At 52.6% G+C, this 24956-nt stretch overlaps 1 protein-coding gene across 1 annotated transcript; it reads left to right on the forward strand.

Annotated features, from left to right (window-relative positions):
- Nucleotides 1-6400: 6400 nt before the first annotated feature.
- Nucleotides 6401-24444, forward strand: YWHAG (tyrosine 3-monooxygenase/tryptophan 5-monooxygenase activation protein gamma). The gene is made up of 2 exons (XM_085240661.1): nt 6401-6685; nt 21347-24444. Exons 1-2 carry the CDS (start codon nt 6599-6601, stop codon nt 22001-22003), a joined length of 744 nt encoding a protein of 247 aa, XP_085096787.1. The 5' UTR covers nt 6401-6598; the 3' UTR covers nt 22004-24444.
- The last annotated feature ends 512 nt before the right edge of the window (nt 24445-24956 follow it).

Below are 24956 nucleotides of genomic sequence, written 5' to 3' on the forward strand. Positions count from 1 at the left end.
AATGAAGTAACCTTTTGTGTGCGTGTGTGTGTGTGTGAAATCCAGTTGGTTTCAGCTATTTCATTTAAGAGATGAGGGAAGAAAAATGGATTTTCTGCTGTGAAATTGACTTTAGATTATACCTGGGAAATGTAAAACAGGGCTGAAACCAAACCAGAACATTCCAGCTGCTCTGCAGTGTGTTGCTGCCCTCCTACAATTTGCTTTGCAAAACCCCCTTAATCCAAGTATGAGCAATGAGGAACAAATACGGGGTTTCCATCCCCGCTGCTTGCAGCCCAGTCCTGCAGTTCCCATTAATTCCCAACATGCCCACGTTGTCTCCTCTGCTCCTGCTTCTCCCGCAAGCGCAGCCACACAGAGTTGGGGAGCAGGGCAAGATGGGGCCCTTGCAGCCCCCATATCCCCACCACCCACACCCTGCACCCAGCAGCTCTTTGCAGCAAAGCTTCTTTGTCCCTGCAGAGCACATGGGAGTGCATGCATGGCTCCTCTGCAGCGCGAGGTGCTCTGTTCTGCAACGGGCTGCTCTGCTCTGCAATGTTCTGTGATGGAGCGCTGTTTCCACCTGAGCAGCAGAACCACCCCTTCAGGTCTGCTCAAGGGGTGCGTTGGCCAGGTGGGGTTTGCTTCACACCGAGGGTCCCAAGATCTCCCTCCTCCCGTTTCTATGTTTGTACAATTCTTTTGTTAATAATAGGTTTCATACATGTTTTTTGGGGGTGTTGTTTTGTGAATAAATACAACCCCTTTTCAAGCGCGCGCCTCTGCATCCCTCCCTCTAGGGCTCAGGGAGAGCAAATCCATGCCCGGAGCAGTGCTGATTTACACCCTGCTCGGATCCTTCTGGCAGTAGGGAGCAGGGTTGGCTCTGGCTCTGCTCCCGGCTCTTTGGCAGCCCTGCAGGCTGCGGGTTTGCTGCTGGAGTGGGCGGATTGCTGGTGTGCAGCTGCAGTGCTGACAGCCGTAAATTCAGCAGCGCTGCTCACTGAGGGCAGAGGAGCAGAAGGGACCTTCTGCAGGGGTGGAGGTGGGCAGGGAGGCTGCATCCCCAGACCAGAAGTGTTTTCTGCATCGGAGTCGCTGTGACATGTTAACTACAGCAATGTGCCCTGCTGCAGAGCACGCTGCTCTCAGTGCAGTGGGGAAACTGAGGCATAGAAGCGTTCCCCCAGCAGCACGATGCCTGATCCCCTCCCTCCTGTCTCCATCCCCATGCAGGACAGCTGGGTGACAGCAGGAGGGATGCAGCCACACCAGCTGGGGGACGGCCACAGGGTTTGTCCCCCAGCAGCATCTATAGGGACAGAGGGCTCCTTCCTCCCTTCCTGCTGCATCAGCTGCTTTCCCCCCGCCCGCAGCAGCTGTGGCTCTGCATGGGTCGATGCCATCGATTGGTTCCTCCTTCCATCCCCGGAGAGGGGACAGCACGGAGGCCAGTGGGGGAAGAGAATGAATTTTTCACGAGGCCCCGGCAAAAAGCTGGGGTTATTTTGGGGCTTGGATTTATGGCCTATTAGGAATAAGGAATGAGTCTGCGCTGGGGAGAGGAGACCCATTAATCCAAGCTGAAGGAGCACAAATGAGCAAGGGGAAATGGAGGAGGCTTTAATTATTTTGTCACGTTCCAGAATAATTCCTTGCTGGGAATGGGGGCACCTCGAGAGCTGCACGAGGCTGGGAGCCCCCTGGGGTGGGGATGGGGACCCAGGGCAGGGATGGGGGCCCAGGGCAGCGATGGGGAGCCAAAGCAGGGATACTGAGTGGGGCTGCTATTGGGATCACTGCTCAGGGTGGTGCTGGGAGGGACAGGGGTCTGACTGGGGACCAGCACAAGGCCACTCTGGATGCTGCATGAAGTGGAAGATGCACTGCCCTCACAGAGGGAGGTGGATGCACGGCACCAGGGTGCTCCCATGCCCCCCTAAGGCAATCCGTGCACCTGTAACCAGAGGAGCTTGGATGAGTCACAGTGGGACCCAGCGAGCATCCCTGCGCCCAGCACCCCCTGGGTCACCTTGGGCTGCTCTCCATGCCCCTATCACACCGCCTGCCTGTTTCCCCAGCAATGGCTGTACCACAGCACCGCACTGCTGATGTGGGGTGGGTGCGGGATGCAGGCATCACCGTGATCCTTGCCGGGCCCCCCGCCCGTGCCGTCCTCCTTCCCCACGTCTCACAGTGACGTCAGCCCGGCGCAGCCAGCTGCTATTTTGGGAACTGCAAAGTCACTGGTGCAATTAGCACGCTGCTGAAGGCAGAGCGGCCAAGGGGGGGCTGCGGGGCGGCTGCACCCCTGCGCTTGGTGGGGGGCTGCACGAGGTCGGTGCTGCTCCCCCTCCCCGCCACCTCAAGGACTCCCTCCCACGTTTGCAGATCTCATCCATCATCCCTTCTCTTGCAGTTGTTTTATTTTTTCTCTCCCCCATGGCAGAGCAGTCCCACGTGGGCTGCCGAGCGCCGGCAAAATCCGGCTCGCAGCCGTCCTACAGCCCACACCATCATTGCCTTCCCTTGGGGAGAGGCATGGCAGCAACCTTCCCAGTCCCACGTTCCCCTCCTGACCCCACACGGGGACCCCTATTTTGGCTCAGCTTTGGGGCTGGCTGCATGCCCCGCTCCTCCTGCGCAGGATCAGCCCCTCCGAGCCGCTGTCCTTGTCCCCAGCGGGCTGTCCCCTTTTGTCACCTTCACCAGGGACACCCGCCAGGCTCTCCCTGCGGGTGACAGCTGCTGTCAGGGTCAGGCCGGGCGCTCTCCTCTCTGCATTGTGCTTTGTTCCCGGGGTGGGGACGTGCCACGTGCGGCTGTCACGGCCCGCTGCACAGCTCCTGTCCTGCAATGAGGCTCTGTGCATGGGGACATGGGGACAAGGGGACAGACTCAGCCCCTTTCCTGGGGGCTGGCTGCTTTTTTATAGCCTTCCTTCCCCCCCTTTGCAGGGTTACAGAAAGAGGGGAAACACATTGTGCCCACCAGACACCAAAACGGGCAACCAACCCCACGATGCTTTAAAAATCCCCAGATTTTCCCATGTGCTCCCAGCATCATTCACTCCCATCCTCCCCGGTGGAAAAAAAAAAAAAAAATGTAAAAAATCCTTTCTCCTAAAGCCTGCAAGAGGCTGAGAGCTGTAGCAAGGGGAGCAGTGCAGCTCTTGGGGGGGTATGTGGGGCAGGGACTGGCCCTGGGTGTAGGGCAGGCAGTGGGGAGGGTACCACCAAAATGGGGTGTGTGTGTGCCCCCAATGAGGGGTGTAGGGCCGGGGGGGCTGGGTGCGGGGCGAGGCAGTGCTGAGTCACGCTGCAGAGCCGCACAGCCAGACTGCAGCAAGCAGCTCGCCTGCAGCCTGTGATGGGGACGGATGTGACAGACCCATCTTTCCCCAACCCACAGTATGGAGGGGCCAGGGGGGGCGAGGATGGGGCGCTGCCTATGGAGTGATGCTGTGGGAGTGATGGGGGTCCAACTACACCCTGGGTCCTGTCCGTCTCTCTGTTCCGTGCGTCACCCTGGCCTTGTCCCCCAGTAGGGATGGGGCAGCTCTGGGACCCCCACAGGACCTTCACACCCCCCTGCATGGGGACATCTGCAGTGCTGCAGGAGAGGTGTCCCCAGGTGTGTGTGAGCAGGGGGATGGTGGGGCCCTGGGGACACACTGCCAGAACAGACTGCAGCCCTGCATCGGTGATGGCAACGCTTCCTGGCAGGACAAAAGCAGGTCTACATGACAAAGGGAAACTGAGGCACAGGCGGGTGCTGTGGGGATCGTCCCCATGTGCTGTCACCTCTCAGGCAGTGCCCTGGGGACTGAAGGACCTGGTGTCCACCCTGCCTGGTGCTGCCCACCGGCCCTGCAGAGCTCAGGGTGCTTCTGGAGGGACTGAGACAGGCAGGGCTTTTTTTAGGTGCTCCATAAGCGCTGTCTGGGCAGTATTTATATCGGATCCTTAAATAAGAGCTGACATCCGAGCCCCGTGTGCCTGCTTAATTATTAATGCTCTGCGGGGAGCTGGTGTGCCAGCTGGGTCCCTGCACCCCCGCAGGGTCTGGGGCTGCTCCTACACACTGTGCCCCCTTGGGTCCCCATCGTCCTCCACCTCCATGCTCCATCCACCCTCCACCTCCTTCGTCCACCTCCATTTTCCATCCTCCTGCTCCATCCTCCCTCTCCATCCTCACCTCCACCTGTACCTCCATCTTCCACCCACCTCCATCCCAGGCACCCCCCCTCTTCCCCATCCCTCTGATCCCATGCTCTGTCTCCCTGTTGCCTTTCTGCCTCCACTGGGCATCGCACGTCCATCACAGGCCCTGACCCAGCTGCTCACAGCCAGCCTCAATTCACAAATGCCACCACCCTTCAGCAGGGCTGAGCTCAGGATAACTTTTTGGAGCAGCCTGAAGTGAGTATCCGAGTCAGAGAGGATTTACTGCTTTCCCTCAGTGTCAGAAGGCATTTGCAGTACATACCAGGGAAGGGAAGAGAACGCAAGGAGAAGAACTTGTCTTCCAGGCCACGGGAATTAACAAAGTGGCACATTTGAGTGCTCCAGAGCTATTTTAATGCTGTGGATGGAATGAGGGTTATTGGGTTTTTCAGGGACATCTGCAGAACAGACCCACATCCTCTGGGTCTCTGTAAGTTCCCCTGCTGGGATGGTGCACCAGGAGAGCTGCAGAGAGATACACTGCAGATAGATATTATGGCCACTCTGAAGAATTTACAGCGTGATGGATATCGCATCCTGACCTGTGATGGGAAAGAACATTGCCTGCATTGTGAAAAGTACTCATTGCTGGGGTGCACTGACAGGAATAAATCAGCACTCGCTCGATCTGGGGCAAACACACAGCCCCCATGAACAGGAGAGCGGTGACATTAGGGCCAGTTGAGGGCCTGCTGTATTTGTGTGCACTGCTGGAGGAGCATCAGGTGAGGAGGCACTCATTTCTACGAGGCCCATGGATGCATGCACAAAAACAGCTTTCCATGCACACGGTGCTCCCCCAGAGCCAGGCTGCAGACCTGGGCCCATCATAATGGGCAGCCTTAGTGGGCCCTGATGACTATTTCTGAACAGCTCTGAGCTGAAATACCACAGGGGATGCCGCCTTCAATGCCTTATTTGCTCCAACGCTATCCCCAGTGACCGAGCTGGGAGGATGAATGTGCCATTATCCGAACGGAGGAATACATGGCCGTTGTCTGCAGGCACTGCCCGATAAACAGAACATGGCACAATGGGGGCTTTCAGGTCCAGCACCACTGGTGTCACTGCCCACCAGTGCCAGCACAGGGCCAGGAGGGTTCCCATTGCAGAGTGAAAGCTGCAGGCCCAGGGATCAGCAGCAGGATGGGCACAGTGTCAGGCAACAGCTGCATGGGAGCCACGGCTCTGTGGGTGGTGACCACAGCTCCATGGATAACGGTCATGTCTGCATGGATGGCGGTCATGTCTGCATGGATGGAGGTCATGTCTGCATGGATAGCGGTCATGTCTGCATGGATGGAGGTCATGTCTGCATGGATGGCGGTCATGTCTGCATGGATGGAGGTCATGTCTGCATGGATGGCGGTCATGTCTGCATGGATGGAGGTCATGTCTGCATGGATAGCGGTCATGTCTGCATGGATGGAGGTCATGTCTGCATGGATGGCGGTCATGTCTGCATGGATAGCGGTCATGTCTGCATGGATGGAGGACATGTCTGCATGGATGGAGGTCATGTCTGCATGGATGGCGGTCATGTCTGCATGGATGGCGGTCATGTCTGCACGGATGGAGGACATGTCTGCATGGATGGAGGTCATGTCTGCATGGATGGTGGCTGCATCTCCATACAGTGGTCACATCCCCATGGGCGGTGGCCATGTCTCCACAGACAGCAGTCACATCCCCATGCAGGGTGGCACTGGGAAGGGCTGTGAGGCCCCCTAAGCACGGCTCTGTCTAAAAGGCTCTCTCCAGGTTTCAGATGGAAGTTCTGCAGGCATTTCTGCTTGATTGATGGAGAGGATGGACGGAGGGGTACACGGCAGGGCTCCAGGCTGGGAGCCACGAGAACCCAGCAGCGGGCGGGGAGGCGCGGGGACACACAGAGGCTGCGGCCGCTGCGAGGCCTCTGCGGGCCGCGCCGAGGCGCCGTGCGGGCGGAGGGCGCTGCGGGCGGTGAATCAGCAGCGGGGCGCCGCTCCCGGCAGGGCGGGCCGCAGGGGGGCGGGCTGGTGGGTTGGGGGGAGGCCATCTTGTGTCGCGCGGCGGGCGGGGCCGCGGCGCCGCGCGAGGTGCGCCGGGAAATGGAGTCCGGAGAGGGGGGACGGCGCGGGGAGGGCCGCTAGGAGGAAGACTACAAATCCCGGCGTGTCCCGCGCGGAGGGGGCGGGGCCCCGCAGGGCGGGGCGGGGCGGGGCCGCAGGGGGGTTGTGGTGGCCCGCGGCGCGCGCACAGCTCCGGGTGCAGCCGCCGCCGCCGCCGCCGTCACCGCCGCAGCAGCGCCAGGAGCCGCCGCCTCCTCCTCCTTCCTCCTCCTCCTCTTTCCTCCTCCTCCCGCAGCCCGCAGTCTCCGCGCCCTTTCCCCTCCCGGCCCCGCGAAGATGGTGGACCGCGAGCAGCTGGTGCAGAAGGCCCGGCTGGCCGAGCAAGCCGAGCGCTACGACGACATGGCGGCCGCCATGAAGAACGTGAGTGTCCGTTCCCCTCCCCTCTTTCCCTCCGTTCCCTGCCGTCTCCCCGCGCCGTCCCTCGGGCTCGGGCCGGGCTATGCCGTGCCCGGGGCGCTTCTGGCTGCGGGCCCTGAGCCCGGAGCTCCGCGCTGGCTCCGCCGCGCCGTCCCCGTGCCGTTCCGTCTCGTGCTGCGCCCTACGCGTGTCCTCTGTCCCGGCCCCCAGCTCTGTTCCCTTCGTTCTGCACCGTGCCTCAACTGTGCGTCCCCCCCGCCGTGATCCCCATCCCCTGTGATCCCCATCCCTGTCTCATTCACCGTGTGCTGTGCCATATCTGCGTTCCCTGTTTCCTTCCCCGTCCGATATGGGCTCTGCCCCATTTGTACCCCCTCCCCCCTGCCCTGATCCCCATCCTTAGCCCGGTCTGTGTTCCCCATCCCCCACCCCGTCCCTTTTCTCTTTCACTCTGTGCCGTGCCCTATCTTTGTTCTCTTATCCCTCCCCTAACCTGTGTCCCCCATCCCATTCCCCATCTATGGTGCTGTGCCCCATTTGTGCCATCTCTGCCCCTGAACCCAGCACCCATCTGCATCCCCTCTGCCCCAAACCCCATCCTGTACTCCATCCATTGTGCTGTGCACAAGCTCTTATCCCCTGCCCTAATCTGTGCCCCCCAGCCCCCGTTTCATTGCCCTCCAGCACGCCCCTTCCTCAGCCCTTTGCTGTGCCCATGCCCCGCTATGGGAGCTGCCCATGGGGTGCGGCACAGCCTGTGTTTCCCCCTCTCCCAGCCCTATGGGATGAGGCTGTGGGGCTTTGCTGCCCCATTGGCCCCCGTGCTGCTGCTCATCCCTTCCCCAGTGTGGCTGCTGTGCCCCTGACCCTGTGGAGCTGAGCCTTTAGCTGCCAGCGCTCTGATTTATTCTATTTCTTTTTGCTGCACTTGTTTCGAGATTTATGAATTGAGTCATGTTGTATTCATTTCATGCTCTTAAAATAAAGACTCTGCATATAGCAGGCTGATCTGATTTGTGACACCGAACGTTCCCCTTCGATGCTGACATTTTGACAATATAAGAAGTAAAAAAAAAAAAAAAAAAAAAAAACATATCTCTGATCTGATCTTGCAAACAAAGCAATCGTGGGAGGCAGGATCAAGTCATTCCAGAAGATTCTGCATTTGTCATATTGCAGAGAGGCTAGACTGGGTGGAGGGAGGGAGGGGGTGCTTTAAAGGGGAAAACTGTTCTTTATGTTTGTCTCCTTAGTCAGGTCTGAACCTTTAAGAGGAGCTGGGGTGTCCTCCCTTGCTGATGAGGAGGGAATGCTGATCTAGGAGTGTCGCAGTCTGCTGGATGCAGCCCTGTTTGCTGTGTTGCACCATTTTGACAATAACCTTGCATTTATCAAGCAGACAAAATCGTCACAGCCCCAGAACGGGGAGGGAGAAGATGCCTTTTCAAGAAATGAAATATGGATAATGGAAACCAGATAATAGCATATTAGAGCAGCTGGGCTATTCCACTGCTGCACTATGGATTTTAGACTATTTTCCGATAGTGGCATCTATCCATTTCAAGGCAGAGCCTGCTGTGTGAGCAGCCACGGCAGCTCGCCGCACATGGATCACGCGGCCATTAGCACAAAGCCGGCAGGGATATGCCCATGGACTTAACGCAGGGGCTCGTAGCCATATTTCTGCCCTGTGAATTTCCCTAGCCTGCTTACCAGGGATCGGCGGCTAACCCGACGTTGTTGTTAGAGATTATATTTGCATTTTTCCTTTTAGTCCTCCCTGGCCCTGGTGAAACAGTAACCGGGCTTAACGCTGCTTATCAGTCTCCTTGTTGTTCGGCCCTAAGAAAATGACTCCCAGCGGGAGCACCGCCGCCTCCCCCCCCAGCAGACAAAAGACAGAGAGCTTTGTTCCTAATTTCTGCACGGCGCTGCCCAAACTCCGTCTCAGTCCCACGGCACTGGGCATGTCACACTCGGTTATCCCTGATCCTACCCATCCCCCAGCTCTGGGTGTGCAGGAGGCTTGTGACCTCGCACTCATTTCCGTAGCAACGCGCGGTGATGTCATGCGCTGGTGCGAGCTGCATTGCACCCAGGTGGTAGCAGAGAGCATGCAGGCTGCATCCAGCCAAGGTAATGCAGGAGCGGGGCCGCCTCCTGCACTGAGAGCTTGCTGTCTGCTTGCTTCCTTGGCACGGTGCTTTGAAATGCTGAGCTGCTTCCCTTGAGTCAGGTGTGGTCATTATCTGCATTAGAGGTTGATTTTTCTGCAGCTTGATCTCACCATTGTGTTTTTGTGGTAACCTGGTGGGTCGCTGCGCAGCATCCAGCTGTGCCATTTGGCTGCCTCGTTGCCGAATGGCTGCTTGTGATGCTTTTATATACAGAAAGCAGTATGCTGGGGCTCTCATTGTCTGCTAAATCACCAAATGCTTCTCACTGCAGCAATGGGCTGGGTCACGATAGTTTCTCCTGTAAGTTTTAGCTGCAGGTGGTAGCCACAAGTACCAGAAATCAGAGGGGAGATGTTGCTGGGCCATGTGCTGGCCTTGCACATGTGCGACCTTGACCACGTCCCTTGCGTGCCCTGCATGCAGGGATGAGATCAGCCCTCTTGTGTGCCTGGGCTGCTCCTAGTCCCTGCAGGTCCCCAGGGCAGTGACTGTGCTTGGCTGCCAAGCGTGCTGCTGGTTCATGAACTGCCAGCAGCGCTGCCATCTTCCTTCTGCCCAGTGTTGGCCCTCGGTTAAAGCCTTTTTGGCTTTAGCTCTGCTAAAAGTTTTGCTGTCCTTATGCTGGGACCCCTGTGGCTCTTATGTCCTTTATGGGCAGCACGCAGGTGACCACAGAAGGTGTGTGGTGCAACTTCTGTCAGAAAGGAGACAACTAAAAAGAATGGGGAGAGGATTATCACACTGCATCCAGATATAGTATAGTGATGGGGCTGTGCACAGAACCCTTCAGCTCACCTGAAGGTCCCCTGCGAGAGGAGTGTGTGCTTGCCTGGCTCTGGGGACCCAAGCTGTGCCCTATGGGTGCAGAGCATCAGCTGCAGTGCTGGGTGTGGAGAAGTGAGTGCTGGAGATAGAGCCTGGGCAGCAGCACATTACGTGCACAGCGTGCCTTGATGCAGTGAGTGACTGTGGTGGGTGGAGGAGGAGACCAAGGGTCTCCAAGAGGAGAACCACAGGACAACCTGTGCAGGCTTCTGCCATGGCTGCTCACCAGCTGTCATCCTGCAAGTCCTAGGAGCAGGGAGAGAAGAATGAGGAGGAAAGACAACTCTGGAGGAGTGCTGAGTGACACATCCAGGAAGGCAGGTGCAGAGTAAGGAGTATGAGCTGCCTTTGCAGCTCCTCCTGGAGAGTGATAGAAAGCTTTGGGGAAATCATTTCCAGCATCATGAAGGGTTCACTGGGGGGCCTGGAGGAGCATCCCAAGTGGGCACTGCTCTCCCTTCTGCAGTCTGAGCGTGTCCCATGGCCCAAGCTGCTTGGCTTTCTGTGCTCTGGGCCTGGAGCAGTGGCAGCCTGAGCAGAATAGACCCAAGCACCTCAGCAAGGTTCTCTTGGGGCTGCTTAAGCACCCAAACCTGGGCTCTCCTTAAACTGCTTCATGCCCCTTCCTGACACTTCCAGAGAAATCTCAGCCATGCTGCAGAGTTTGTGCACTGGGAGGAGGACGTGCCCCTTGCGGAGGGCCCTGGGGTCAAAGGGGGTGGCTCTGATCACAGCCTGCTGTTCTGCTGCTCTCCTGGCCTGGCAGTGGTTTGTGGGCAGCGTTGGCTTTGGTTAAATAGCATCTCAGGAGGTTGTGGGCTGTGCACAAGGCATAGTGCTAACTACCTGCACAAGTTCAACAGGGCATTGCACACGTTAACTGTGCTCACTCGCCAGTCTTTAGCAGACCAAGCATTTAAAGTTTCTCTTTAAGCTCTTAAGTCTTTGTTGCCAAGAGTCGTTGACCATTTGGGGCTCCCATGGGTTGGCCAAGCACAACAGCTAGGCGTGGATGGAACAGAAAATAGCTCTTGGAAGTCAGTGGTGGGGGCTGTGATGCTGAATGTAGCTGCTGAGCCCTCTGCAGATGCCTTGGGTAGATGGAGACTGTAAGGCTATTGGGCAGTGCTCTCCAAGAGCCCTTTGGTGTTTGGGGCTTGGCCAGCAGGGCTGTTGTGTGGTGGTAGCCCTGGAGGTGCAGAAGGGCTGATGACAGTTGTCTTGCTTATTTTTCCTTCTTGTTCTGAATTTAAAACTCAGGGACCTCTGGAGCTGAAGCGCTCTATTCTTGGCTTGTCTCATCTGAACTGGATGATGTCATTTGGCATCTCCTTACCCGTCCTCATGAGCGGCTGGGTGGTGCCTGCAAGACAAGGGAGGGCTGTACAGGCAGTGTTCTGCTCCTGCCTGCCCTGCTTCCTGCCAGCAGGTAATGGATTGCACCACCCATGGGCCTGCAGGATTTGGATTGTGATGAGGTAGTGAGGAGGAAGCATGTTCCCTCACCTTCTGTTGCTGGTAGCAGGAAGATCCTTTGTTAATTGAGGTTCCCCATCTTTTCTTTCCTCTGCTCTCTCCCTTTTTCAGTGTGTACTGCTGGATTACTTAAATTTAAGTTGTTCTAATTGTGTCTGGGACTTTGCAGAGCCTCAGACCTGGGGGATGAAGCAGGAGCAGCCTGATGGTTCTGATGCGCTGGAAGCAGTGTGATTCCATCTGAGATGGAGGAAAGTGTTGGTGCACAGGGTGTAGTCTGAGCTGAGTGTTCCAGCTATACCAGAAAGCTGCTCTCCTGCCTCCCCCAGAAATGCTGAACTGGTCCATTCCAGCCTGCCTGTATTTTGAGGATCTGCAGGTGGGGTGGGATGAAGCACTGACTGGCCAACAGTCATCAGGAAAGATGAGGTGTGCTCGTCACGTTTACCAGTTTAATTGAAGCGTACTTTTAGCTGCAGCTCAGAGTTCAAAGCTGATCCCCTATCAGCTCTGACTGGAGGATGAAAGAAGCAGCCTGCCTCATGGTGCAGCTGTAGGGCTGTGGTGGGAAGAGGAGAGTGGGTTTGGGTCCAGAGAGACCTCTGTGGACAGGAACAAATATGGCATTGTGACACATGGAATCTACAGCAAAGATCTTCGGCTTCCATTCTAAGCAACTTTATGTCAAGTAAAGGAATGAACGCATAAAGATTGTAGGCAAGGGTGTGTATTGAAGGAAAGAACAGAACCCCAAGGTTTTGTGTCCACTTCCCCATGCTGGAGGAACCAGCTGCTGCCTGGGAGGTGGCTTTGTCTGAGCTCATGCTTTTCTGCCCGCCTCCACCTCCTGACTGGTGACTGCCAATGAGAAACACACAGTGGAATAACTGCAGGACAAAGCACAGAACAACAGCATTTGCCTTCCCAAGCATTTCTTCGCTGTCAGTCTTGATGAGATACAGGCACCATCTTCTGCTTCACCACCAAGCTGTGATGCAGGGCTGCAGCCATCTCGGCGCAGCTGATGCACCTTGATGCTTCCAGGCACTCCTCTGCACCTCAGTGCTCTGCAACACAAGATGGCTTCTTCTGAAGCAATGCTGTTAAGAGCACTTTTGTGCTAACTGATTGGGACCCTTTTCCCTTCTTTAGTTCCTTTTCTCTTGGATTGGGAAGATAAATAACCTAGTGTGTCCTTGGCTGAAGCCTCTGTCCCTTCTGATGGATTAATGAGTCTGCAGACAAATGGCAATCTGATGTCTAGAAAGCCAAAAAAAAAAAAAAGAAATTCCATTAAAACAGTGGATGTTGAGCTCATCAAATTCTGCTAGCGATGGCTGCTGTGCTGGAAGGCGATAGCTGGAAACCAGTTTTAGTGCCTGCTGTGATGGAGGGGAAGCTGCTGCAAATCGGTGGCTGCACTGATAAAGATACGGTGTTTGTCTTTCAACCTGGGCAACCTCCATCTCGTCTTGAGGTTGCTGTTCAGATAAATGGCCACGGGTGTCTTCGTGCTGGCAGTGGTTAGATAAAACACTGTGCTGCTGCCTCTGCAGCTCTCCATCCCTGGAGCTGTGGGATCTCCTTCCCCTGCAGATATAAAATGGCTTTCTGGGAGCCCAGCTCTGTGCAGCACGGTGCTGCTTGAGCCAGCTGGGCTGAAATGAGCAGGCAATGACCTGAGCACTGGCACTGCTGGTGTCCAGGAAGGGACCCTCCTGGGACCCACATCACCTCTTGTCCCTGCGGCATGCAGCAAGCTGAGCTTTTCAGCAGCACATGGGAGGCTTCGTAAGCTGCACTCATTCCAGGGCAGGTAGGAAAGGGGAAGGATGGAAACCCAGAAGCAGTGTGCTTCATGTAACGTAGTATTGTCTCTGTCACAGCCAGTGCTGCTAATTCAGCTTTCTCTTGTGTGTTCCTCCCTGTCTGCTTCAGCTAATGAACTGGCTCCCTCCTCCCATCTGAAAACTACGGAAAACGCTGACAAAAAGACTTCCATTTCTGCTCTAAAGGCATTTCTTCGAAGCAAGAGGCCCTGCTCCTTCCTCCGGAGTGCGGCTGTCAAGATGCAGGATCTCAGCATTGAGACGTGGGGTCCTGGCACTGCTGTGGGGCTTTGTGCTCCGAGGAGCTGCACAAAGGCAGCAGGGCTGAGCCATGTGTCTGTCCAGCCCTGCTCCATGCCCTCTGCTGCTGGCCTTGTGCTGGGGTCAGGCAGCTGGAAATGCAGTGGTGACAGTGTGTGGTTGCACAGTGTGCATGGAGCCAGTGATCTGCAGCAGCTGAGGAGCATGAAGGAAGACAAAAGAATTTAATAGGGAGAGGAAGGATTAAGGTTTTTATTTTCTGTGCTAGGTTAGATTTAGTGACATCACAAGAATGACCCAGCACATGCTTGGTTAGGTATTAAACAACCTGAGTTTTGGCCTCCGACTGGCGATCTGGTGACCAGGGGCAGTGCATTAGTTAACGACAGTAGGAGGGTAACCAGAGAACATATCCCCGATGGCATGAGATTCCCTTAAAGTGATCCGCGGATTAGGGATTAGAGGACTTAATGTTTTTCTTTGCTAAAGGAGATGTTGCATGGAGCCAGCCTATGGGCGTTGGAGGCGGCTGCGCTTGGACATACGCAAGTCTGCGAGGACTCAAAGTACAAAGCATTCCTTAATTGTTTGCAAATTCCTTCTGATCTTGCTGGATGAGTTGGCTTGCTTGGGACATATCTTTGCTTACGTCTCAGGCAAAGCTTCTTGGCGTGTCAGGGTGCTGCTGATTCCTCTTTAAGGTGGATTCAGCACGGCTGTAGGGAAGTGCTGGTGAGAAGTCTCGGCCAAAGAGTGAACTAGGTTGCTGATGGATGTCTTGTTTGGACAGTTGTGCTTCTCTGCAGCATCGGGTTTATTAATAGTAGCTGGAGAAGCTGTTGCTGTGCACTGCGCTAACAGCTATGCTTGAAAACTGCTGCAGGAGATCTGCACTTATAAAAAGGCTAATGCTTAGTATGCGGCAGTGAATGAGGACTTGGGGAGGATTAACAGGCTTTGATTTACACCCAGCTGGGGAACTCGATGGAGCTTTGTCTGCTGATGCTGTCGGGCTTCGTTACGTGGGATGAATTCCTCATTTCCTTGAAGTTGAGAGTTTGGCTTCTTGTGCTCAGCTGTGCCACCTGCCATGAGATGAACTCAGAGCCCCTCGGGTGTCCATAGAGAGCTGGAGGAGGTGGCTGGAGCCCAGTGGTGGAGGTGAAATCCGTGGCCAGACTGTGATAAGTGAAGTTACCCACCTCGTAAGGGGAACGATTCAAAACTGTGCTCCAGGAAGCTGTCAGGGCAAAAGCTTGAATTGCCTTTTTCAAGTTCATTCAAGAAATAACATTATCTTTGCTAGAGGTGTGGAAGATCAGGCCTGAAATCCCTGAAGCAGGGGAGGGCAAAGTACATCTGGAGGGATAATCACCTTACTCACCGATGCGGAAATGAAACCTACAGTGGAGCTGTGCCGGAGTCCACCTGGGCGTTCTGCAAAGTCTCTTGCTTAATCTGGTAAAACACGTTGCAGATCAAAAGACCTAGAGCAAAAAAAAAATCTTGTTTGTCTTTTTTTTTTTTTTTTTTTTGCCTTGATGTGCAATGAGCAGACTTCCCCATAGCATTTAGGAGAAATGAAATGAAGCAGTTAAAAACCGTATGCGCTGGCTGCAGGGAGTCCTCTGCCTGGTGTCACCTTCTCCCATTTCATCGTGCTGGAGCAGCAGCCTGCCAGCTACAGCGCTTGGCTCTGCAGGAGGAGGCCATGTGAGCAGGAAGGAGACACTTGCCCATAGCACAATGACTGTCCTCTCAGTATAGCTGAGTAGTTTGTGAGCACAGCACAACACCATCCCTTTTTGGAGCCCGTAGCAGGGTCAGACATCTCATGTTGGCATTGCATCCCACCCAGAGCTTCAGGTGCCGTGATTTGGTGGCAGGTCACTTGCTTCCCAGCAGTGGGGCTGGAGCTGAGCCTGATTAGTGCTCGTGGAAGCTGTGAGGTAAGTCTTTAAGCAGCTAATGCTCCCAGCAGCATCACACACCCTCCATGCCATGGAGCTTGGTTTGTTTATCTAGCTTGTCCCCACTTGTGCACTAGAGTACCTCCAGCATTAGCTTGATTTTATTATTCTGCCATCAACTAGGAGGAAAAAGCACATCTTATAGAGTCTTACTGCTTTAGGAGTGAGCAATGGTTGGTGGTCCTGTGGTTTCTTCAGTTGAAAATCCCATGAGTAGATGGGCTTCTCTTTAAATACATACGAAAATGCTGCTGGGGAAAGGAGCTGCAGTTATTCTTCAAGAATTGACACCTGGAGAAGCTCCTTTGTGCAGCCCAGAAAAGGCTCGAGAAACACTGAATTGACGTTCACCTTTAAAAAGGTGAGTGTTTAAAACTTCTGGTGTTAGGCCTCTGCAAGGCCTTATCTGAGCTGCCACGTCAGTGCCATGCTGCTGATTTGGTCTTTTGCAGAGAGCTCACACAGGAGGTGAGCACCTGGGTAATGGGAGGCAGGAGAGCAGCGGAGCAGAGTGGTGATCCTGGGCTGCTGCAGAGCTGCTTGCAGAAATGCAAAAGAGGGCAGATGTTGTTGCCAGCCTGCCATGTCTTGGGGAAGGGATAACTTAATATCCTTCTGTTCCTTTTGTAGTTAGCAGGCAAAGGTGCTGGTATCCCATCTGTCAGAGATAGCGTGATGCACCCAGAGTGCCAGTTCTGAATGCTCAGCTGATGTGGCTTGACTTGCTTTCTCCATCTGCTAGTAGGAAGACGTTAGATAACAAAGATGGATGGTTTTTCCCAAAATTTTTTAATAGGTGTGAGGCAGCTAGCGGCAACCACGAGCTGTCCTGTGACAAGTTCTCACCTGATTCAAAAGGCTGACTTTCAGTAAGGCCAACAGGAACCGGGTGAGGAATGTAAGTAGAACTTGAGCTCTAATTCCTTAATGTCTCAAAGTGAATACTAGCCATGGGCGCAGCTCCCTGTGCTGAACCAGAAGTGGTGTTTAGCTTGAATTTGAACTTGAAATGCATACACCTTGTCCATGCTGGAAGCTTGGGTTACTCCTTCCAGTTGTAACCGTGTTGGAGAGAGAGGAAATTTATACCATCAATCAAGAATGAGTTGAGAAGTGTTGAATGGAAGATGAAACAACTAGACAGCAAAAATAAGGCAAGTTACCAGAAGTCATTGTTCAAGGTCAGGCTGGATGGGGCTCTGAGCACCATGATCTAGCTATAGATGTCTGATGGTGATGGTTGGACTAGATGATCGTAGTGGTCTTTTCCAGCCTTAATGATTCTGTGTCCCTGTTCGCTGCAGGGGAGTTGGACAACATGACCTTTAAGGGTCCCTTCCAACTCAAATGATTCTGTTGGTTGGATTGTCCTCAAGCCAGTGGTCATGGCAGGATGCAGGGTCCAATGCTGTACCTGGAAGCCACGTACAGAGAGCAGAGGGATATGCTCCCTTGTGCCTGCCCTATCTGGAAAGCTGCAGAAGAACTGGAGAGGCAAATCTTTGGCACCCAGGTGTTCTGCAGTGGGAAAAACTGAGCTGTTAGACCAGACACTGGGACTGCAGCTCTGCAGATAAGGAACTGCAACGAAGCACTGTTATATGCAGAATGGGGACAGCTCAGAGGTCTGTCTCTGGCTTTCTCCCCACAGTTCCCTTATGACTTTTGCATGCAGAAACTTAAGGTAGGAGTGATCCACATACCTGAAACTCGCGTTTTGTCTCACTTAAATCCATCCAAGCAATTAGAAGTGGATCTGCAGGCTCTAAGGACAGTCAGACTCGTGTGCTGTGTGATGAAATTCACTTGGCTTAAGTAGTTATTGAGCTGCAGAGGCCGATAAATAAATGAGCTCTTGGTTTTCATATGCCTCTCAATTTGCAGATTTTGTCTCAGGTGGTTCAAAGTTGCCTTAAATAATAAGGCTGCAGGGCCTGATGAAAGCTCCTGTTAGCTGGAGGAGCATGCAGAGATCCTAATCAGTGTCTGGAGTGCCTCAGTAGCATCTGAGATCCAGTTATGCTATGTGTAATAAGCAGTCTGACTTTCCAGACGCTGCCTCTTGATGCACCGTGGGCAGTTTGGAGCTTAATGGCAGAACTGTCCATCGTGCCTCCGTATGCATTCGGCTTTTTCATCACCTGGTGATGGAAGCAAGCCCTGCGAGCTGCAAAATGGGAACCGGAATGCCATTATTCATACTGAAAGAGTTGAATGAGACAGCAGAGGGGAACTAGCTTCTGCCCACAGTCTGCATGCGCATTTCTGGTTTTGTCCAGGGTTGGGGGAGGGGCTGATCTGTGGCCTAGAGTTCCCCAAAACAGAAAGGCTCAGAAAATGAGCACTGGGGACAGTGGAGGAGGTCAGAAGGAGAGAGAAGCACTTATGGCACAGCTTCCATTTTAGAAGTACAACGTCAGAGAGGAGGCTGGAAAATGGGTGAGGACCTGAACCTGTGAAGTCTGGTAAGATTCTTGATTTAGATCTGGTTTAACACACGCCTACCATGTGTTGAAGTAGGACAGAGCTTGAGAAAGGCATCTTTCCAACAGCACACTGGGACAGCTCTTGGGCATCCAAGGAGAAGCTGTTCTTTGCTGAGCTGTGACATTCAGCTGTGGCCCTAAAGAAGGCAAAGAGCAGTGGGGACAGTTCAGCATGCTCAAGGGAAGTCATTTCTTCAGAAACCAGATGTGGGGAGAGGTGAGGCAGTGAGAATTCCAGAGGTAGGACTTCTGGCAAGAATGTGGGTTTAGAAGCTCGTTGGCCTTTTAAAAAACGAAACAGAAAAGGGGACCTTCAAGCCAGACCTCAGTGTGACTAATAAGCCACGTGTGAGGGAAGATGAGGCGAGTGCTGGGTTTCTGCAGAAGGATAATGCGCTCAATGACATGGTCAGAAACCGTAGGTAGAACAGAAGCAGCCCTGCTCAGCCTGAAAGGGGTAACAGCTGGGCTCAGGGCAGGCTTCTCCAGCAAAGGGTTGGAGGGGCTGAGAAGGGAAGAATGACAGTGAGCATTGCAAACTGCAGCGTCTGACTGTAAATGAGCCCTGTGGAGGATCACAGCATAGCAGTAATCAGTGATGGTTCTGAGAAGGGTGAGGTGTGTTGTGGCCAACTGGGGGTTCTCAGTTGTAGACTTTGTAGATGTCTGGTGTCTTCAGAGGCTCAAGAACTCTTCTGGGCAATCAGAAGAGCAAGTGCTGTGTGTTATGACATGGATTAAGGTGTTGGATGTTGATGGTACTCCCCAGGGAAGAACGCCTGGGTCTGTTCAGCTTGCTCTGCTGCGTGCTTTAAGATAAGACATCCAAACTAGGTAGCAGCCATAAAGGTGGGCACTTAGTCATCAAATGTCAGTGAAAGTCCACGTGTGTGAGGATAAGTGGGTAAAACTAAATTCCATGCACCTCTGTAGCTCAAGGGTCTGTGTTGCTGAGAATTGATCGCTCCCAACCTACCAGTGTGAGGGGTGAAGTGCAGAATGGAGCTCTGCAATAAGCCTGTTAGCAAACATTCCCTGTGGATCCCAAAGAAACCCACTAATTAGGATGCTTCTGGAAGCAGGGCTCCGTGGGACAGCTATGGGCTTTCAGAGAGCTCAGACTTTGAGTTTAGGGGCAGGTGAAGGTTTGTATATTGGCTCTTCCATGTAAAGCTGAGCCTTCCCCTGGCTGCAACGTGATACTTGAGCGTGTGGGGAGCCTGCCAGGGCTTGAGTGTAGCGCTGAGTCACAGCTGCAGCAGAGAAACTGGGAGAACCTTCTCTGGGCTCGTGCTGCCTGCTGAGAGCTCTGCTGCTAAGCAGAGGGCTTTGCAGGTCTATAAATCTCCAGACTCAAGCAGCAGAAACCCTAAACTCCCAGTAGGCTTTGTCCAGACGGGACTGCTGCTGTAGCTGTGTTGCTGTAGGAAGCTCAGCCCCATAGATGCGCAGGGACACAAAGGACGAAACGAAGCTTGGTGCTTACTGGGACTTGCTGGGTCTGTGTGCTGCCGGCCAGGGGAGTAAAGCACCAAAGGGATCTTTTCAGTGCATCACTGCAGTGCTGCATCTTGCAGGAAGCCTGGTGCTTAATGCCTAGAAAGGAGTTACGTGCTTAACAAGGTCCCCTTTCTGCTTTGATAACTTCCCCACCAGTTCTCTGGAGAAATCTTTGCGTTCTCCACAGGTGTACGTTCCATCTGTCAGCCTGTTTTTTTTTGTTTTTTTTTTTTTTTGAAAGGATTTTGACAGGCGACTTTCTTCTGTAATCCTTAATAGCTTCAAATTTAAAATGTTTATGACAAAGATAATCCTACGAAACTCCCTGTAGCTTTAATAAATTTGTCCTTCTACAAGACTCCTGGTGGGAGGAGGTAAATCTAATTCTGCAGTATGCTTTCTCTGGTGGTGAATATCTGCAGATGTGGCTATGGGCATATTTAACATTTATCTGCCCAGGCCATGCACGAAACTGGTGTAGTTGGACAGGAACATCTTGCTGAAAGCCAGCCCTATAACTAGAGTCAAGACAGAAGCCCTACTGGAGGTCCTGGAGGTGTTCAAGAACCGTGGAGATGTGGCCTTGAGGGGCCATGGTTAATGGACATGGTGGGGCTGGGTGGGGGTTGGACTAGATTGTCTTAAAGGTCTTTTCCAACCTTAATGATTCTACTGAGCTGCCACGTCTCTTGTGGTGTAGCAGTCGGCATTGGACTGTCTGGATTTCTGACTGGAAGATAAGAGAACATGTTGGGTTATGACTTCTGGATGTCTCCAGTCCCAACTCACTTACCAGAGTGGGGCTGCCTCGATCAAGATCTTGTCTCCATCTCCAAGAATGGGCAACCTGTAAGCTGTAGGGCAGTGGGGCACCTTGATTATGCTTGAGGAGCTTTGAAAGAGGGCTTTCAATGACAGTATCTTTACAGTCATGGGGGGCTGTGCCCTCACTAACACAGTGTTCATTCAGTGATGGTTGTTCCAGGATGCCCAAATAAGATTCTGAGCTGAGCCATGCTCCCCTCCCAGCCGGATCCCTCTGTTTCCTGGTTGCCATCATAGCCATGGTTATCTAGGCCTGCAGCAAACCTTGCCCCCGTCAGCACTGGTGTGAATGACTCAGTATTTGCAGAAGCCTTACGTGTACAAACTATGACCTCATCCTCACAGGAGTGTCTGCCTGGGTTGGAAGGGTCCCACAGGGCAGGTGGCAGGGCACCTTCAGCAGCTGGATTTTGGGAACAATTTCTTCTCCAAAAGAGTGGTGATGCGTTGGCATTGATGGAGAACCTGTCCCTGGAGGTGTTCAAGAACCATGAAATGTGGCACTGAGGGATGTGGGCATGGTGCGGTGGGTTGGTCTTGGGGATCTGTGAGGTTTTTTCCAACCTTAATGATTCTGTGAGTTTTGATTCTATGGCTCCGTCATCTCAGCTGCTCTGTGCTGTGTTGTGTGAGGCAGGGGAAGTGATACGGTGCATTAACGCTCTTATTGTCAATGAAGAAAATCCCGTGTGGGAAGAACATGCTCTTGACACGTGAGCTTTCAAATCCTTGCCTCCATAGATGCCTTAGGCAGCTATAATTTTAACATCTAGCGTATTCTTTTGGCATCTCAAAAGAACATGTAATGCTCATGGGAAATGGAAAAGCTGAACACACTGTAGCTGAATTATCTGTCTTGTTAATCCATTCAACTAGCTTGTAACCGTAGAACATCACCACCCATCTCAGTGCTTTCTCTCATCAACATCTTCCCTCAGGTGAAATGAAATGCATCTTTTTCCTCATGGATTTCTTTCATTCTGGAAAACACTGATATTTCTAAGATGGAGGATAACTTGAACAAATCCCAGCCTCTGAGATCATCAAGTCCAATCATCAACCCATGGCTCCAATGGGACTAGATGGGCAGAAAGGTCTTTTCCAACCTTTCTGATTGTGTGAGCTGGCTGAGGCTGGGCCCCACAGCATGGCCTCCCCCTTGGATGAGTTTGAGTGCCTGCTGACTGTACAGGGTTTGGGCCGGCTCCGTTCTCCCATTCCTACACAGAGCTCTGCAGTGCTGAGTTGTGATGGCAACAGTGAGTGGCTCCATGGTTAACCCGAGTCTCTTTTCTCTCTTCCTCTCTTGGTACAGGTGACAGAACTGAATGAGCCTCTGTCCAATGAAGAGAGGAACCTCCTGTCCGTCGCCTACAAGAACGTTGTGGGGGCACGGCGCTCGTCCTGGCGAGTCATCAGCAGCATCGAGCAGAAGACCTCCGCTGATGGCAATGAGAAGAAGATCGAAATGGTACGGGCCTACCGCGAGAAAATCGAGAAGGAGTTGGAAGCCGTGTGCCAGGACGTGCTGAGCCTGCTGGACAACTACCTGATCAAGAACTGCAGCGAGACGCAGTACGAGAGCAAAGTCTTCTACCTGAAGATGAAAGGGGACTATTACCGCTACCTGGCCGAGGTGGCCACCGGCGAGAAGAGGGCGACCGTGGTGGAGTCTTCGGAGAAGGCCTACAGCGAGGCTCATGAGATCAGCAAGGAGCACATGCAGCCCACCCACCCCATCCGGCTCGGCCTGGCGCTCAACTACTCTGTTTTCTACTACGAGATCCAGAACGCCCCGGAGCAGGCCTGCCACCTGGCCAAGACGGCGTTCGACGACGCCATCGCCGAGCTGGACACCCTCAACGAGGACTCCTACAAGGACTCAACGCTCATCATGCAGCTCCTCCGCGACAACCTAACGCTCTGGACAAGCGATCAGCAAGATGACGATGGTGGAGAAGGCAACAATTAGACCCCCAGATGGACTGGCAGCCGCACGCTGATGCTAACTACTGCAGTCTTTATTTTTTTCCCACAAGTGGGGGGGTCAGGGGTGGGGGAGGGAACGGGAGGGGACACCTTCCCAGGGAGGCCCCCACAACCTGTCTTTGATTGCCTCTTTGACATTTTTGCCAAAACACCACTAGTGGAAGTCAGGCTGGCTGTGCTGGTATGGAATAGCAGCCTCACTGGCATATGGACTGTTCTGTAGATTATTAATACAAGTGGAGCTGTCTTTAATTTAACTTTATTGCTAGAAATAAAAGGGTTTTAAGATGAATTAACTTGGAATGGAATGGCCCTCGTTTTTAAGAAAAGCTACACAAAAGGAAGTTCTGTGGTTCCAGTAAGGCTTTGTGCTTTTGTTTCCTCAGTTCAAGTGCCGTGTCCGTACCGGAGCGCTCTGCCTGTCAGGGCCTAGCTTCAAATCCCCATGTTGAAAAGGAATAATAATAATAATTTAAAAAATGACTAAAGAGTTTGGGGCTTGTAAAGCTCCAGGATTTAGGCCATTTAATCTTTTTTTGTGAAAGATATTAGGGTAGCTTACAGTATTAACACTAAATTGCAGTTTACAGTATTTCTACATTACAGCCATATGACATCAAGCCTTTGATTGTCTGTTTTCTTTTGCTAGTTCTTTTGGCTTGCCTTCCTGATCAGTCCTCGCCTGTGGACTGGCTTTAGCTATTCTGTGTCGCCCAAGGCAAGAAGACTGCCTGCCCCAGGAACATCAAAAGCTGCTCTAGTTTTCGGTCAACAGCTTAACAGGTGCTTGGCTAGCGGCTGTTTAAACTATTTTAGTCCACAGCAAAAGGTTTAAGAACTTAATTAGGAAAAGGGGGAAGTGTTTAAACTTAAAATGCCACTGAAAAAAAAAATAATAAAAAATAATAATAATTAAAAAAAAAAGAGAATTCAGGTCTGTATGTCATGTACTGTGTTTGGTATTTCAAAGACCATCCTGATTTAAGGTGCCACAGCTGCTTCCTCAGGGATTGCACTGCCATTTCACTCTGCCTGACTTTCTCCCACTGTACCATGAGGTTTGTCAGCAGATCTCAGGCACCCGGGCTCCCTTGTTTGTCACCAGGGAAGCCAGGTGCGATTTCTTTCTCCTGGGGAAGCTTGTGGTGTAATGAGTGAACTTCAGGAGCTTAGAAACTAATTTGGTAGAGAAATCCTCAAGGGAAGAGCTACAATCATAGACATTTCTATCAAGCATCAGGAGCCCAGGAACTTAGTTCTCTTCTTAACCAAACCTTTTCCAAATCTCTTATCCGGCAGGGGGTGGGAGAGGGCCATCTGAGTTGCTTAGCAGGTAAGATTTACCCCATTTTGAGTGAATTTTGTTACCTAACTGTTGGAAGTTCACTGCTGCCCCACGGAGCTTCCGGCCCAGAGCTGTGTGTTTCCCCATCCCGCAGCGGGGTGGAGCGGCGCGGCGATGCCACGGCCCCACAGCTGCTCCTTGGGGTGCCTTCGCAGAGCCGTGCCCGGGCTGACAGCCTGCGGCAACGCCGTGGACTGGAGGATCTGCGTAGCCTTCTTCCCTCCCCTCGGTTTTCCCCTTGGTGTCCAGTGAGCAGTGTTGTCCTGGCTGTACAATTTGGAAGTGATTTACTGGAATTACAAAACCTGTTGTTTTTTCGTTTGTTTGTTTTCCTTTCTGGCTTTGGCTCTGGCTGCTTTAGGAAACTTGCGCAGGAGAGATGGCACGAGAGGGCTCAAAGGGGAGTGGGGTCAGGGATTGATTTTTAAGCAGCTTGAATGGTTTCTTTCATTTTTTAAGAAATGCACTTGCCTATGATACTGTCTCTCCAGTGAAATGATTACTGCTCCATTACTCTATTGATACAATATTGTGCATGCTAGTGTCGTATTTCTATACAGTAGCTTGAAATTTATTAACTTATACTGTAGATGTTATGTATTCCTATGACAAAATAGTCTTCAAAAATTTTTTAAAGTTTTTTAATTTATTTTTCTTTTGGGGGTAAAGTTTGCTCTACCAAATAGTGATCGTAACAAACTGATCTGTTATGGATGTTGCTATAGTGACATGCAATTATATATGATTTTGTTTTTAAAAAGGAAAAAAAAGCAAAAGAAAACACCAGTGTTAGCTTAATCTTAATGTCTGGTGTTCGTCATGGTGAAATTATAACTATTACAGTGTAGGAGAACAATGACTGTGTTCTTTGAATGAGCCTTTGTTTGTGCTTTTTGTCATGTTATGCAGTGAACTATTTTTAAGGTCTAATCAGTGATTATTTTTCCAACTCCGTGTTTCTGTAAGGAATTATTTCACACACGGACCATTCTTAGCAGTTTTCCTCAGTGATGGAATATCATGAATGTGAGTCATTATGTAGCCGTCGTACATTGAGCAAAATAAACTTACAGATCTGACGTCAGCGCTGCTTACTTCTGTTGCGTCTCTCGAGTTCCTGGGGGCTGGAGGGCGGCTTGGCATCCACCTCTTCCCAACAATTCACATCCACTTCTTCCCAACCTGCGTTGGTATCCCCAACCATTAGTGTTCCATTCCCACTCTTGGCCTTGGGGACCTCCTGGTGTCCCCAGCCTTGGGGACCTCCTGGTGTCCCCAACCTTGGCATCCCATTCCCATCCTTGGCCTCGGGGAACCTCCTGATGTCCCTTCCCAGCTGTTGGCATCCACTTCTTCCTAACCCATGTTGGTGCCCCCCCTCCTTCCCAACCAGTGTTGGTATCACCTTCCCAATTGTAATCATCCCCAACCATTGATGTCCCCTTCCCACCCTTGGCTTTGGGGACCTTGGGCTGTCCTTTCCCCTGGCCCAACGTGTGCTGGGGAACCCATGGGGATAGTCTCTGTGCTTTGTGCATGGCCACGCTCTGCCTGTCCCTGCCTCACTGCCTCCCAGCAGCTTTTTCCACTC

This window comes from Meleagris gallopavo, chromosome 21, assembly GCF_905368555.1.
Source record: "Meleagris gallopavo chromosome 21, MGAL_WU_HG_1.1, whole genome shotgun sequence".
In the NCBI taxonomy this organism is placed as follows: Eukaryota; Metazoa; Chordata; class Aves; order Galliformes; family Phasianidae; genus Meleagris; species Meleagris gallopavo.

Coding starts and splice junctions, on each gene's coding strand:
- YWHAG (XM_085240661.1), top strand. CDS start 6,599: ATGGTGGACCGCGAGCAGCTGGTGCAGAAGGCCCGGCTGGCCGAGCAA. Junction 6,686..21,346: donor TGGCGGCCGCCATGAAGAAC/GTGAGTGTCCGT, acceptor CTCTTGGTACAG/GTGACAGAACTGAATGAGCC.